We start from the raw sequence: 14,164 nt of genomic DNA on the forward strand, positions 1-14,164 counted from the left end.
GTGACCAGGGCTGGTGGCTCCTTTATGCTAATGCCTGTCAGTGGGGATGCAGGTCACCACACTGAGGAGGTTAGTAAACATTTTCTCCTGCACTTACTGGCCTTATGGTCACTTTCTACAGAGATACCCTGAATACAAAAATCAATTCACCTCCGAAAAATTTGTTTCCTCAAATAAACCCAGAGGCTTTGCTTTAGGAGACAAACTGAAGTCTATGGTCATTATTGTGCTTTCCAGGCCGGTTTCTCATTATGCCATAAAAATGGTGGAAAAGGTGGTGGCAGAAGATAAAGGTCACACCAAATGTCCCCAGTTCCAGTGCCTCAAAGCCCCTTCCACTCCCCCTTTAAGAGGGGACAGAACCACCTACTCCAGACACACCCTGCCCAATGTCAGGAGGTGGAGCTGCAGGGAGGCACCACCTGGACCAGACATCCTGGTCCTCCCACACGCCACGCGGCACACCCCTCCCCAAGCTAAGGCTGCACGCAGGAAGGTGGATGGTCAGCAGCTGCCACACCCTGAAGGGCAGAGAACCGGAATGGAGAGGAGGGAGGAGCTGCCCACCTGGCCAGAGTCTCTAGGGCTGCTCAGGAGGCCACATGCTACACGGCCTGGTGACGTCCCGCTGCCACCTCTGCCTCTCACTTCCTACCACATTCCGTGCTGACTGGAGGTGGGGACACAATGAAGTAGACTGTGTTATAGTGAAACAAATACCCAACTGGTAACATCGATACAAAAGAGGGGGTTCTTGAAAAAAGATCAAGAAAAGCAGAAAAAAGTGTTTTGAAGCTGGGATCGGGACCTTGTGGCTGAATGTCCCCTGGTGGGGCCCATACAGGAGAAGAGGAGTTTAACCTGGTGGAGAGAGGCCCAATAGAAATTTAGGTCAAAGCTCCAAACAGCCTCAAATGCTATCAAAAAAAGGCCTATAAATAAATATTCTCTGACCCTAAAAGAAAAATGAAGTAGAAAAACAATTTTCTATTTTTTTTTCTTAAAAATGTGGAATGTTTCCTGAAGTACCTAAATGAAGTTATAAAATCCTCATGAGTTTCACACAAATATAGAAATGTTTAAAAATCAGGCAATACCCTGCCACGCCGTGATCCCACAGAGGTGGGCAGAATTTTGTGCTGGAATCACACGCAGGCGGCAGTTCTGTTTCCAGTGTGTGCGCATATGAGGCCCTGGCCTTGTGCACGAGGGAGCGAGAGACTGAAGGAGACCCACAGCAGGACACTGCAGCTAGCACCCCAGAGGGGACCAGCCAGAGGGGAGCCCCCACGCTTTGCAGGCGGGTACACGTGCAGGTTCCTTCCGAATTCTCCACTTGCTGGTCTGAAATGGAGACTTCACAAAGAAACAAAAACAAATCCCCAAATCGTCTATAACTTGGGCCTGGACACAGCACCTGGACACAGGAGCAGGGAGAGAGACCCAGTTGCCACTCGCAGGGGGGCCAGTAGCTGCCTGGACGCAGGCAGTCATGGTGGGAGAGGTTGTGTCCCTCTGCACCCTCTTCCTACTCTAGTTTCTTATGGGATGGCCTCCTGCCAATGTCCACGCTGTCAGGGCTGAAGTCAGTACAGAAGCCATTCGGGGCTGCTGCAGGTGGGGTCTGGGCACTGCTTTCAAAATGTGTCTGATCCGGATACAAATACTCTTCTGCAAAGTTGGGGTATGTTTCTGCAAACCTGCTGAAGTCAGCTGGAAAGATAAAGGCACTTTTGATTACTGGGGTCTTGGAGGAGAAACATCTAGATTTTGGGGGCTCTTTTCCCCGGGTTCTGTTGGCAACACCTAGTGCCCCTCTGGGGAGGTGGGAATCATGAGTTGACACTTCAGGGGAGGCGAGAAACCTTCACTTAGCTTCCTGCTGGGCACTGTCATCCTGAGAACAAGGGGTGGCCAGAAGTCCTTTTAGCTGTTCCTGCTTTTGGGAAAAGTGAGCTTGTGACTCTGAATTCAATAAATACATCTCGGGTATCTGGTATTACTGATTCAGGGGCAAGGACAAGGTCCAGGTGATACCTGACCCTGTGTGAAGGGTATGGAGAGCCAGGCAAGGGCACTACTTTGCAGACCCTACAGGTGGCCCTTTGTGGGCAGAGGCACCCAGGCTTCCGCCTGCCACACTGCAAACAGGTTTGGCAGTGGTGGAGGACAGATGCAGAGCTATGGGACACCAGAGCCCAAGCCCACCTGTGGAAACCCTGGCGCAGTTGACAGCTGGCCCGTGCTGATGTCACAGCAGAGCCTGAGCAGCCCAGTCGAGTGGCGTGGTCAACACGGAACATGGTGTCCGAGCTGGATGCAGTTTTAAAAGCACCCAAACAAGATATGAACAATCAATCATTTCAGAATTCCTTATCTTTCTGAGCAAATGTCTACTTGACTAGTTTTTTGTTTTTAGGGAAAATATACATAATTTACAAATGAACCAGGGCTGCCTTCTGAGGGCCCTGAGCAACGGGGCTCCTGAGGACCTCTGCCGCCCTGCCTGGCTCTGGGACCCCTCACTGGGCAGGAGAGTTTTCCCAAAATTCCAGCTCTGCCCTTGCCACCCCCTGGGCCTCCCAGCCTGCGTGTGTTGCAGGAAAGTGCAGAGAGTCCGTGATGGGGGAATGGGCTGGACTCTGAGCTCATCTCAGCCTTGAGGGATGCATTGCCACTGCCCACACTCTGAGAAGGGGTGCTTTGGCGAAGGTTTGCCAGTTTTGAACAGCAATTTATGATACTATCTAGCCAAATGTCACCAGAAAGGTGAGTTGTTCTGGGGTGAAAGCCCCCCCCCATCATGTCTGTGATGGTTCAGGAGCACCCATCTCCCTATGCCCTCCTGGCAGACCACCCAGGCAGGGGGACATGCAGCCTGGAGCCCTGGCTGCCAGTGACAAGGCCAGCACTTCTGAGGGAGAGAAGACTCCATAGCAAGGGGCTGTATGGAGCCAGGGGTGAATATCCCCCGTCCCTGGGGGCTGCAACAGCCTCTGAAGATGGTGCCTACACTGGGGCCCAGGGCTTCAGAGCTGGGCTCGGCATTTTAGTTCCATAAACTGCCTGAAAAAAGCCAGTTTCAAAGCTCCCTGCCTGCCCTGGTTAGCTTCTGGGAAGAACCTTTCTTCTGAGGACTTTCTGTTTGCAGGAGATGACAGGACAGCCTGGTGCACAGAGGGGGAGCTGGGGACACTCCAGGGGCACGCTCAGACCAGCGCAATGGTGGGTCCTCCCTACTCACGGTGTGACTCCACCTCCGCCACTCACCAAATGTGATCTTCCCCTTCTCTTCCTCATCGATAGCTTGAAAAAGGTCTGTCACAGGAAGTTCTGCCACCCCTAAGGCGGTCTTGAGGATGCTGGACAAGTCGCCCTCGCCTATGCTGCCATCCTCCTGGGACCCATACATCTGCAGGGAAGAGCAGAGCAGACCATCACCTCACAGCCGCCTCCTATGCCCTGGCCAGGCTGGGCTGGTGGCCCCACAGATGTCCTGGCTCTTCAGTGGCCCCAAGGCTCTGAGAACTCGGGTGCTGTTGACCTGACTCCCAGTGACCAATGAGCAAGCTGACCCGGCCCCTCCTGCTGCCTGGGGGACACAGCAGAGGGACCTGTCCTCGGCCACTGCCGTGCTAAGAGGAGCTGGGTTCAGAATCCCCCAGTAGCTCTTTCCCTTAGAATCCAGGAGGCCACCAACATGTTCACAAACACTCACAAGGGGACACAACTGTCAGAAACTCACAGGGTCAGGAGCCTGGAGGGAGGGTGCAGACATGGGAGCAGATGTGGGAGCAGATGGAGGCCGAGGAGACAGTGTCTGACTGAGGGCACAGCTGGGGATCAGAGTGGACCTGGAGGCTGAACTCCATCTTCAGCCCAACTTCTCTCTTCCTGCTCCGATTCTGGGGGCAGCAGCTCAGGCCCTCTCCAGCCCAGTCCAGGGCCAGGGTGGGTTGGGGGCTGGTGGCAGCGGCAGCTCCTCTAAGCTGAGGGCTTCCTCCCCCACACCACAGCTCCCGCTCTTCCCTCACTTCACACAGACCCTTTGATCTGGGGACCCCCTAGGCCCACCTGCTCAGAGCCCACCCCATCCTCTGCAGCCCCCATGAGGCTTGAGGTGGCCCTGTGGCTGCATCCTCTTTTCTTACTTCTTTGGTGGGTACTCAGGGCCCAAGCCCACTACTCTCAGCTCTGACCCAAGGGTTTCCTTAAACCCCTGCTGGATGGTCCAGCTCAAAAGAGCAATCTCATGGTGATTGTCCTCACCCTAGTTCTCAGCCTGAGCCACCCACACCATCACTTCATCTGCTTTTCCTTGCGTGGGGCCCAGTGTCCCAGAAGCTCCTGACCCCAAGTCCCCCATGGTTTGCCTGATGGCTACGTGGCTGTGTCACCTGAGTGTTCCCTCCATGCTTCCACTGAGATCTGGTCTCTGCGGACAGAGTGTCGTGCTCTTTAGGAGACGCCCACACCCTGAACCTGGGTGACGCCACACATCATGTGGGCATTCAGGGATCTGCTTGTGCACTGAATGCCATCAGCTCGCCCAGCCCTCGTGAGGGCTGCCAGGCCAGGCTTGCCTCCCTTCCCATCACATCTGCCTCCACTTCCCCTCTGGACTGCTTGAGGAAGGCGTCCCCCCATTCCAGGCTCATTTCCCCAGGGGATAGCATCCGTGTACCTGGCTTCAAACAGCTCTTGTGTGCACTGACAACTGAATCTTCTTTGGTCTAAATCTCTCTCCTAATTTTAGATTTGCTGAATCAGATATCTGCAGACTATATCCATTTGGGGCACTGGACCCACAAACACTGAGCTGGGTCAGACCCGAGTCACCTTCTCTACCTGGCACTCCCACTGGTCTCTAATTTGGCTCACATACCCCCACCCCCTGTGATCATGGGATTCATGTGGCCATTGCAGGGGATGCATGGGATACTCTGCTTCAGAGTTTTGAAAAATAAGAACAGTAGAGAGGTAGTTTCTATATTCAAAAAGTTATTTAGAAGGCCATATGAAGACACAGTGAGACACAGAACTAGGGTCTCAATGCGGGGAGTGGGGCAGAGAGAGACTTTTGGGTTTTCATTTTCCACTTTCTGAGCTGTTAGAATTTTTACTATGACCATGTCTTAAGCTTTTATATAGTAATAAAAAAAAAAGAAAGCAAAACAAGAAATTCCAAAAGTATATCACAACTGGAAATTGCTACTGGACACCTCAAGTGTGCACCATCATAAATGCAGCTTGTGTCTCAACGATTGGCCAGGAGGAACCTGAACAGTAAAATAAGGCAGGTGAACCCATTTAAATGTGTGCAGGGGACCAGGGGAGGTGTCCCAGGGCCAGCAGAAAGGACAAAGGCTACGTCTTTAGACAGGCTGATGTCGGGAAAGGGGCAGGCTGCTGGGAGAGACAGGAGGAAAGTGGGTCCAAAGAAAGTGAAAATAAGGCACAGAAGCCAGGGGTTAAAACCTACAGTCAGGATGAAGGCACATCTGCACAGCAACCAAGCCACCCTTGACGCCCTTGACACAAGGAGGACCCTACATCTCTCTGAGACACAGCTGTGTGAACATGACCTGTGAGGATGCGTGGGCACTAGGCTGCATCTGATCTACCAGCCCACCTGTGTGGGGGGCGGCACCACAAGCAAGCACGTGTTGTTATGCACGGTGGGGGGGCACCTGGAAAGACCCACCCATCCTATCAGCGGGGACCAGGTAGACACCATAATCTCCATAGAGCATGTCCTCAAAACTCCATAGCTGGTTACAATGCCTACCTGTGGGGGGGTATGGAGGCAGTGCTCCTGCGGTGCCAGCCTGGCAGGGGGTCAGGTTCCTTGTCCCACTGTTTATGCTGAGAAATAAACCCAGCCTTCCTCTCCTGACAGTCATCCCACTACTGGCCCTACTGGGTGACTTTGGAGCAGGTGCAAACCCAGCCCTCAGCCCCCATCACCATCATCCTGCTATAGGCTCTACTGGGTGACTCTGAAGCAGGTGCAAACCCAGCCCCCCCTCCTGTCACCATCATCCCGCTACAGGCTCTACTGGGTGACTCTGCAACAGGTGCAAACCCAATGTCCCCTCCTGTCACTGTCATCCCGCTACAGGCTCTACTGGGTGACTCTGGAGCAGGTGCTGGGGCTGTCTAAACAGGTACAGTGAGACATGGTCAGCAAAGGGGCCACGAGTCTGTGGGGCCAGGCCAGATCAGGCTGGCAGCCTGCCTAGGTCTGGAGGAGGGAGGCCAAGGTTTCTTAGAAAGGAGTGGCTACATGGTGACACTGTCCAGTTAGTTCCCCTGGTGTGATCAACATGAGCCACCTCTCCATGTGAGGACCCCCAGCACTGCTACGGAGAGGCTGTGCTGGGGCCAGAAGGGTTCTCAGTGTGGGGAGATGAGCCAATTCCTCACTTCTCTTGTCCTAGGAGTCTGGCTGATGAGAGTTGTGCCCACTCAGGAGTCCCTGAGGGAACTGTCCCTCCAGACAAAGCCCACCCAGCTCTATTCTAGATCCAAGTGTTCAGTGAGGCCAGCCCTGAGGCTTCCTGGGGGTCTGTGGGATCCCCCCAGTGGCAAATGGCTCAGCTCTGGCAGGACACACCCCCTGGGTGTAGCCCGGGGCAGGTCTGAAGCCCTGCTCTCGTCACCAGGCAACAGGCCAACAGGGAGGCTGTGCAGGGAGAGATGAGGTGTGCGGCCCCATGTGAGACATGCAGACACAGAGCACATGGTGATGTGACACCTGCCAGCCCTGCCATGGGGTCTGGGGCATCGCTAGTCTATGCCTTTATTATGAGTGTGGGTTGTTAATTTAGTTCATTTTCTGGGTGTTTTACAGACAACAGCCAGCAGAGGATCACAGAAGAATAGCAGTTAGGCCAAGTCCCTTGTCTGCACCAAACTCACGTGAAACCCACACTTGCCTTAAATGCCAGCTGGATGGTGTCCAGCGTCTTGGCTGGCCGGCAGACCACAGACAGGGCGACCACGTACTCCCGCAGGTCCATCCTGCCGCTGCCCTGTGGGGAAAGGCCCTGTCAGGTATGCAGAGCTCCAGTGTCCAGTGCTCCACACAGGTCCCGCATGTTACCCTAAGGGTCAGTCCAGGCTCACTTGACGTCTGGCTGTGTGAAAGGGTACCGAGGGGGAAGACTGGTAACACCCAGACGCTCCAAGGTCACCATACTGTGCATATGATTTTTGGTCATTACCATGAATTGTCTAACTCTAAGACCACTACGGGGAGCTTCTCAACCAAGCATGTGCAAAATGACTGTCACCTGCTGAGACGTGCATTTTGAAAGACAAACCAGTAAGCACCAATGCTTGCTTTGGGCTCTGAACACTTAGTCTGATTGTGGCAAGATGTGACAGGGGCCCAGCACAGGGCAGCTCTGGGCTTCAGCCCCTGCCCTGCTGACCACCCTCAGGTGTACTTGAGGCCTCTTCAGGGTGAGCTGCTGCTTTGGTGAGCAGGCTGGTGCTGTGTGAGGGACAGGCCAGGACTGATAGGGAGGTGAAACCACACTCCTGTGGGGACTGGGGCCCAGGAAAAGACCACCCCATCACTGAGCACACAGTGCAAATGAACAGCAGGGGCAGGAGGGGAAGAGGTGCAGAGGGCCTCAGGGCAGAGGGAGGACTCCCCAGCTAAAGGTGGAGGGGAGATGCACCCTAAAGGGGAAGGAGAATTCCTTAACCAGAGAGAGGAAGTGAGGAGCACTCAGGGTTGGAGAGGACTCCCTGATCAGAGAGGAACAGGGGAGGAGTACCCTAGATCAAAGGGAGGACTCCCTGTAAGAGGAAGAGCATCTCAGGGCAGAGAGGACTCCCTAATAAGAGAGGAGGGGAGGACCCCCTGGGGACGGAGGGAGGACTATCATCAGATAGAGTTGGTGAGGAGCAGCCAGGGCAGGGGGAGGACTCTCTAGTCAGTGAGATGGTGGCAGAGGTGACGAGCACCCTAAGTCAGAGGGATGATCATGACAGAGGAGCCAGAGCCTCCCAGTGGCAAATGGCTCAGCTGTGGGACACACACAGGTCCCCGGGGCTTTTCTGTCCTCAAGGCGTGGCATGGGGTGGAGAGGTGCTCTGGGGAAGGAGGAGGGCACAGGCATGTTGAATTTACTTCTGACCCAACAAGAGGATGAGGTCCTAGCTCCGGGAAGGGATCCCCTCTGGGGCTGAGCCCTGTGTGAAACAGGCAACACTTCCGCCTCAAAGGATCATTATGAATTTGAAAGAGCAGAAAGTAGAAAATTAACAACTGTGTGTTGAATCAACATCTACGGTCTCATATCTGAAACTTGAGGCTGCTTAAGAGCATCTGAGTGGAAATGCAGCCACAGCTGTGGCTCCTACAGGAGATGAAGTCTGTGCCTGCTTCCGCTGCCTAGGGCTGCGTCCAGCACGGCCATCTGGTCTGCAGCAAGTTCACTCAATCACGCCACCAACAAAAGGCCACAGCGGCTCACACTCTGTACACCATGGAGGCCTCACGGTGTTGAGGCCACTCACTGGCTTCCCCTGGGTTCTACCAAAGTCCACACACAGCTGTTTCTCATTGGTATAAGAGCACACCATGTTGTTCCATGGGACATACTGTGATGGCACAAGGACATGCTGTGTCTTCACACAGAACACGCAGGGCTGAAGGAGCCCTCCACGCACACCCTGACATGTGACAGGCCCAGTAGGACCCACAGCTTAGGTATCAGTACCCTGACACACATATCCAGGTCAGCCTAGGTGTGGGGATTTCTGGGAGGTGTGGCAGCCTGTCCCACCTCAGGCACGACCCATGCCTTCCCAAGTCCCTCAAGGCCACCCACATTCTTAGACCCACCACAATGTGACGTGACTGTTGACTCACTTGGCTACCACGTATGACTTAAGGATGTGATGTGGAGGGGGGATGGGGCTCTGGGGGGGATAGGGTTTTAGAGGGATGGGGAGAGGGTGCAGGGGGGCCCCTAGGAGAGAGGGTGCGGGGGGACTAGGGGAGAGGGCCGGGGGGAGGGGTCCTCATACACTAACACAAGCCCACAGGGAACCTCTCCGTGGATCACTGAGGAGGGGGCACAGTATCTAGAAATCCTGGTGTGGGGAAGAGACTCCAGCTGAGCTGGCTTGTGGTGGTTTAGTGCAGGGTCCCATGGAGATCCCAGCATGGGGATGGCCTTTTGGAATCATTAGAACTTCAGTACTGGATACAGCATGGCAGGAATCTCTCCTAGTGACAGGGTGTGTAAGGAGGGTGGCTCCTCCTCTCGGCTTGAGGAAATGGCTAATAGTGCTCATGTTACATCGAGGACAATTTACACGTTGAAAGCCAGAGGTTTCACCACCCTCAGTGGCGGCCCCACCTCATCAAACAGTGAGAACATGTCTTCCAGCACGTCCGATACCGGGACTTCTAGGTAGGCCGCCAACTCTGAAACCCCAATCTTCTCTTCTTTCTTCACCTTCGCACTTTCTGAATATTTGTCCAGATCTTTTTCAAGTTTTTCTGGTTTTAGCCTAGAAAAAACATTTGTTGAAACAAAGTTACCAACAAACATTTGTTGAAACAGAGTTATCAACAAGAGGTTTACTGTTATCTTTGATTCAATGAAATATTAAACTGTTTTGTATAAAGAATAAATCAGTTTTCAAGGAAAGGCATCATAGTGCCTTGAGGGTGCATGGTGCGTGCTGAGTGTCTGAAGAGATGTGTGTGCCCTGTGGCTCTGTGGACGCCTCTTGGGCAAGGTGTCCTAAGGGGTGGCCTCCTGGGGCAGCACCTGCAGGGAGAGCTGTCAACCATGAAGAGGTTTAAAGACAATTCTATGTAGATTGAAGCTGGTATTTGACAAAGAGCAGAATAAGCATCATTAGCAATTATCTTCTTAACTGCCTGCCCTGGCCTTAGCTGGACCCTGGCAGCACTGGTTCCAGCTCTCTAGGAAGAAGAACAGAGAACTTACCCGAGGCCACGCACGAGCCTGGCAAATTCTAAGAGGCAGGTGTCAGCAGGGAGGCGAAGCTGTCCTTCTGCCAGGGCCAGCTGGCAGTCCTCAAATGTATAGTCGGTCACGGAGATGCCCAGGGCCCTGCAAGAGAGAGCGGGTACCCATCAGCATGACCCTGAAACCTCCAGTCTCATGGTTCCCTCTAAGTAGCTGAGCAAAGGGCTCTTCCTCTGGCTGTGTGTCTAGAGCATGGACACAGGGCAACATGTCCACCCCCAAAGGAAGGTTCTAGAGATGTAAGAGGTTGGCAAGGGTCACCAAATGTAACAGAGGCACCTGCTTCCCAAGGCACCATCTGGGGCTCTCTTGAATCATCTTCAAGAACAGAAATCCCTGCGGTGGCCAAGAACTGCATGTGGCACATCCTGCCCTGGGACCATACATCTATGTCATGGGGTCATCTGGTCACAACAATGTGTGTTTAAGGTATTTCCTCCCTTGGTGGAACCCAGGCAGAAACAGCTTCATCTGTACAGTAAATGGCGCTTTCACCGAGGCTCCTGTGATTTTATTTTGTAGTTTACATAAATGTCATTTCTAGGTTGGTTATACATTAACAAATAAATTACTATGAATACAGGTGGGGGCCAAGATAAAAGTGGAAGTCAGGAATAGGATAGGTTTCTAAGAATAAAAGCTCCCCCCCCCCCAGAATTAGGCCCCTCCTCTCTGGGGGATGCAGAGCACCCCCCCCCCACTCTTCCCTGGCAGGCAGTGGGAACGGGCACTGGAGGGGCTTTGGGCAGGTGTGGCACCCAAACCTGCAGCCCAGACACTGTCCTCTCCCTGGAGCTCTACAGGGACAAGAGATACCTCCTGAAGGCCAAGAAAGGTGCTCCCACCCCCGCCCTGCCTGCAGAAGCCCTTACCAGCGACCCTGGGAGTCCCACAGATGTCTGTGTTCAGTGCTGAGCATGCACCTGCCTGGCAGCTGCCCCACTCTCACTCGGAACAGGGCTGCCCCCCATTGTTGGCTTGTGTCCTCCTGGTTTCTGTCCTGCTAAAAAGCATGTGGTGGCCACATGGCTGCCATTTCATCATGTGTATCCACTTCCACTCTAAACCAATACAGCAATGCCTTGAAATCCTAACAGCCTGCCCTCCGTGTGGATGCATGCAGGGAATCGGGGCATCTTCACCAATTGTGGCCCTGACCCCAGGACTTGGGTGTATAGAGTGAGGTCTCAGGGCAGACAGTCTCTCCCTGCCTACTAAAACGTGTTTACCATGGAATTAACCAAGTATAAAAACCCAAACACCACCCCTCCCCCAAGGAATCTCTGTACTGAAGGGGCTTTTAATAATTCCCCCAACACAGGGTGCCTTGGAGACACTGTAGGTTTGTTTCCAGACCCATAGTGAAGCAAGTGTCACCATGAAGTCACACAGTCCTGGTTTCCCAGAGTGTGAGAGGTTACATCTACACAAGGCTGTAGTATAAGTGCAATAGCATTATCTCTAAGAAACAAGTGCATGGCTGAATTGAAAATACTTCATCGCTAAAAAAGGCAAATGATCATCTGAGGCTGCAGCAAGTCCTGCTGGTGGGGGCCCTGGGCCCGAATGGCAGGTGCTGAAGGTGGGGGTGGCCGTGGCACTTCCTTAGATGCCGACTGGCTCTTGCTTTCACCAAAGTTGTCTGTAGCCAGCGATGCTGTTCAGCATTATACACGGAACTTCCAAACTGGAGTCAATCCCCTCAAACCCTGTTGCTGCTCTATCAGTGAAGTGCATGGAGGATTCTAAATCTCTGGGGGTCCTTTCAGTGGTGTTCATGGCTTCTTCACCAGTGGATCCCATATCGAGAAACCACCTCTTTGCTCCCGATAGAAGAAGCTCCTCCTGTCTCTTCCAAGCTCGACCATGTGATGGCACAGACTAGTCCCCGCTGCAGACTCCATTTCCAGTTGTCATCTCTGCCACATCTGCAGATCCTTCCTTCACTGAAGTCTGGAACTCCGTAGTCTCTATGGGGTTGGAAGTCACGTCTCCCAAACTCTGACTGGGACCTCCTCCCAAGAGTGTTTTGGCAGCATCCAGAATGGAGATTTTGTCCCAGGAGGTTTTCCACTGACTTTGGCCACAGCCATCAGAGGAATCAGTATCCATGGCAGCTACAGCCTTATGAAATGTTATTTCTTAGGTAAGTTTTTTTTTTTTTGAGACAGAGTCTCACTATGTCACCCTTGGTAGAGTACCGTGGTATTACAGCTCACAGCAACCTCAAACTCTTGGGCATAAGCGATTCTCTTGTTTTAGACTCCAAAGTAGCTGGGACCACAGGTGCCCACCACAGTGCTCGGCTATTTTTGTTGTTGTAGTTGTCATTGTTGCTTAGCTGGCCCGGGTTGGGTGCGATCCAGCCATACTTGGTGCATCCACAGCAACCACTGTGCTACAGGTGCCAAGCCTTCTTAGATAAGTCTGTCAAAATTAGTCCTCAATCCAAGGGCTGTGGAATGGATGTTGTATTTCAGGCATGAGCATGCGAATCTCCTGTGCATCTCCGTGGAGCACGGTGTGGGGCAGTGTCACTAAGCAGTAATATTTAGGAGACTTTTTTTTCCCCTGAGCAGGTGTTGACCATGATGTAGACAGAGGTACTGTCATCCAGGTTGCTCTGTGAATGCACAGCCAGAGTAAACTTAGCATGGTCTTTGAGGGCTGGATGACTTCCAGGATGGTAAGAGTGCTGGCTTCCACTTCAGGTCACCAGCTACACTGGCCCCAGTGGAGAGGGTCAGCCTGTGCTTTGAAGCCAGGCACTGACTTCTCTCCAGCTTTATGAAGGTCCTGGATGGCATCTTCTTCCACTACACGGCTGCCTCATCCACACTGAAAACCTGTTAGTGCATCACCTTCGTCAGCGATCGCGTGGGTAACTCACTGCAGTTTCTCCATCAGCGCCTGCTGCCTCACCTTGCACTTTTGTGTTGTGGAGACGGCTTCTTTTCTTAAACCTTATGAACCCACCTCTGCAGCTTCCAAATTTTCTCCTGCAGCTTCCTCACCCCTCTCAGCCTTCAGAAAGTGAAGAGTCATAGCCTCACTCTGGATCAAGCTTTGGTTTAAGGGAGCGTTGTGGCTGGTTTGATGTGTCCAGACCCTCAGACTTTCTTGTATCTGGGGTGAGGCTGTTTGGCTTTCTGACCACTCATGTGCTCACTGGGGCAGCACTTTCAGCTTCCTTTGCGCTCACAACTTGGCTGTTTGGTGCAAGGGCCTAGAGTTTGACTTATCCAGGTTTTCTATGTGTCTTAGTGCAGTGCAGAACTTGCCTCCAACGTCCCAGGACCCATTACAAAGCTGGAGACCTGCTGGGAGGCAGCGCCACCAGGAAAGGCTGCCCAGGGCCTCCCCCGCGGCCCATTATTTCTTCCATTTTCTTGGGGAGGATATTTGTGACACAGCAGACCCCCCAGCAGCCCTGAACATGATGGAACATGTTCCCAGCCATTTGGAGGATTTTCAGAGAAGTCTGAATCACACAAAGGAAATGACAGACCCATTCACTGACTGGAGCAAAACCTTCAAGTCCCTCAAAGCGTGAGACAGATGGCTCTCAGGGAAGCCGGGGCCACTCAGCATTCACTGAGTTTTGTAACACATGTTTTCATCCCCCCATGTCCCCAATAGAAGACAGCACCACAGCAGAAGCTTCGGGTGACAGGCTTGGCCTGGACGGGCTGATGCACCGCCCCCCCATTCACCATCCACTTGGCTAGACATTCAGAGCAGCCTGTGGTAGAGGCTGAGTGAGCTGTTTCTACCCTTGGTGCAAATGCTCTGGGAGAGAGGGCACAGGAGCAGGTAACTCAGGCTGTTGATGGTGTGTCCACTGAGTGTAAACCAAGGGACTCAGAAGTGAGAGCCCCTAACTGTCAGCACCACCTGCCTGGCCCCACCTGACCCACTGTGTCTATATTGCACTTAGCAAGGGAGCCTCCTGGGTGACCAGCTGTGGCAGGGTCTCAGGGGTGGCAGGGAGCCTCTTGGGTGACCAGCTATGTCAGGATCTCAGGGGTGGCAGGAGCCTCTTGGGTGACCCACTGTAGCAGGGTCTCAGAGGTGGCAGGGAGCCTCCTGGGTGACCAGCTATGTCAGGGTCTCAGGGGTGGCAGGGAGCCTCCTGGGTGACC

General features: G+C 53.3%; 1 protein-coding gene across 1 annotated transcript in view; it reads right to left on the reverse strand.

Annotated features, from left to right (window-relative positions):
- Nucleotides 1-1,438: 1,438 nt before the first annotated feature.
- The window catches only part of LPCAT1 (lysophosphatidylcholine acyltransferase 1), a 53,955-nt gene continuing 41,229 nt past the window's right edge, over nucleotides 1,439-14,164 (reverse strand). Inside the window, exons 10-15 of the mRNA XM_003802016.2 lie at nucleotides 9,981-10,106; nucleotides 9,381-9,534; nucleotides 8,490-8,492; nucleotides 6,939-7,034; nucleotides 3,271-3,412; nucleotides 1,439-1,713 (exon numbers count right to left, since the gene is read on the reverse strand). Coding sequence (XP_003802064.1) covers nucleotides 1,529-1,713; nucleotides 3,271-3,412; nucleotides 6,939-7,034; nucleotides 8,490-8,492; nucleotides 9,381-9,534; nucleotides 9,981-10,106 — 706 coding nt within the window. The 3' untranslated portion in view covers nucleotides 1,439-1,528. The remainder of the gene's footprint in view (nucleotides 1,714-3,270; nucleotides 3,413-6,938; nucleotides 7,035-8,489; nucleotides 8,493-9,380; nucleotides 9,535-9,980; nucleotides 10,107-14,164) is intronic.

Source organism: Otolemur garnettii, unplaced genomic scaffold (genome assembly GCF_000181295.1).
Source record: "Otolemur garnettii isolate 467f Iridium unplaced genomic scaffold, OtoGar3 scaffold00226, whole genome shotgun sequence".
Taxonomy (NCBI): domain Eukaryota; kingdom Metazoa; phylum Chordata; class Mammalia; order Primates; family Galagidae; genus Otolemur; species Otolemur garnettii.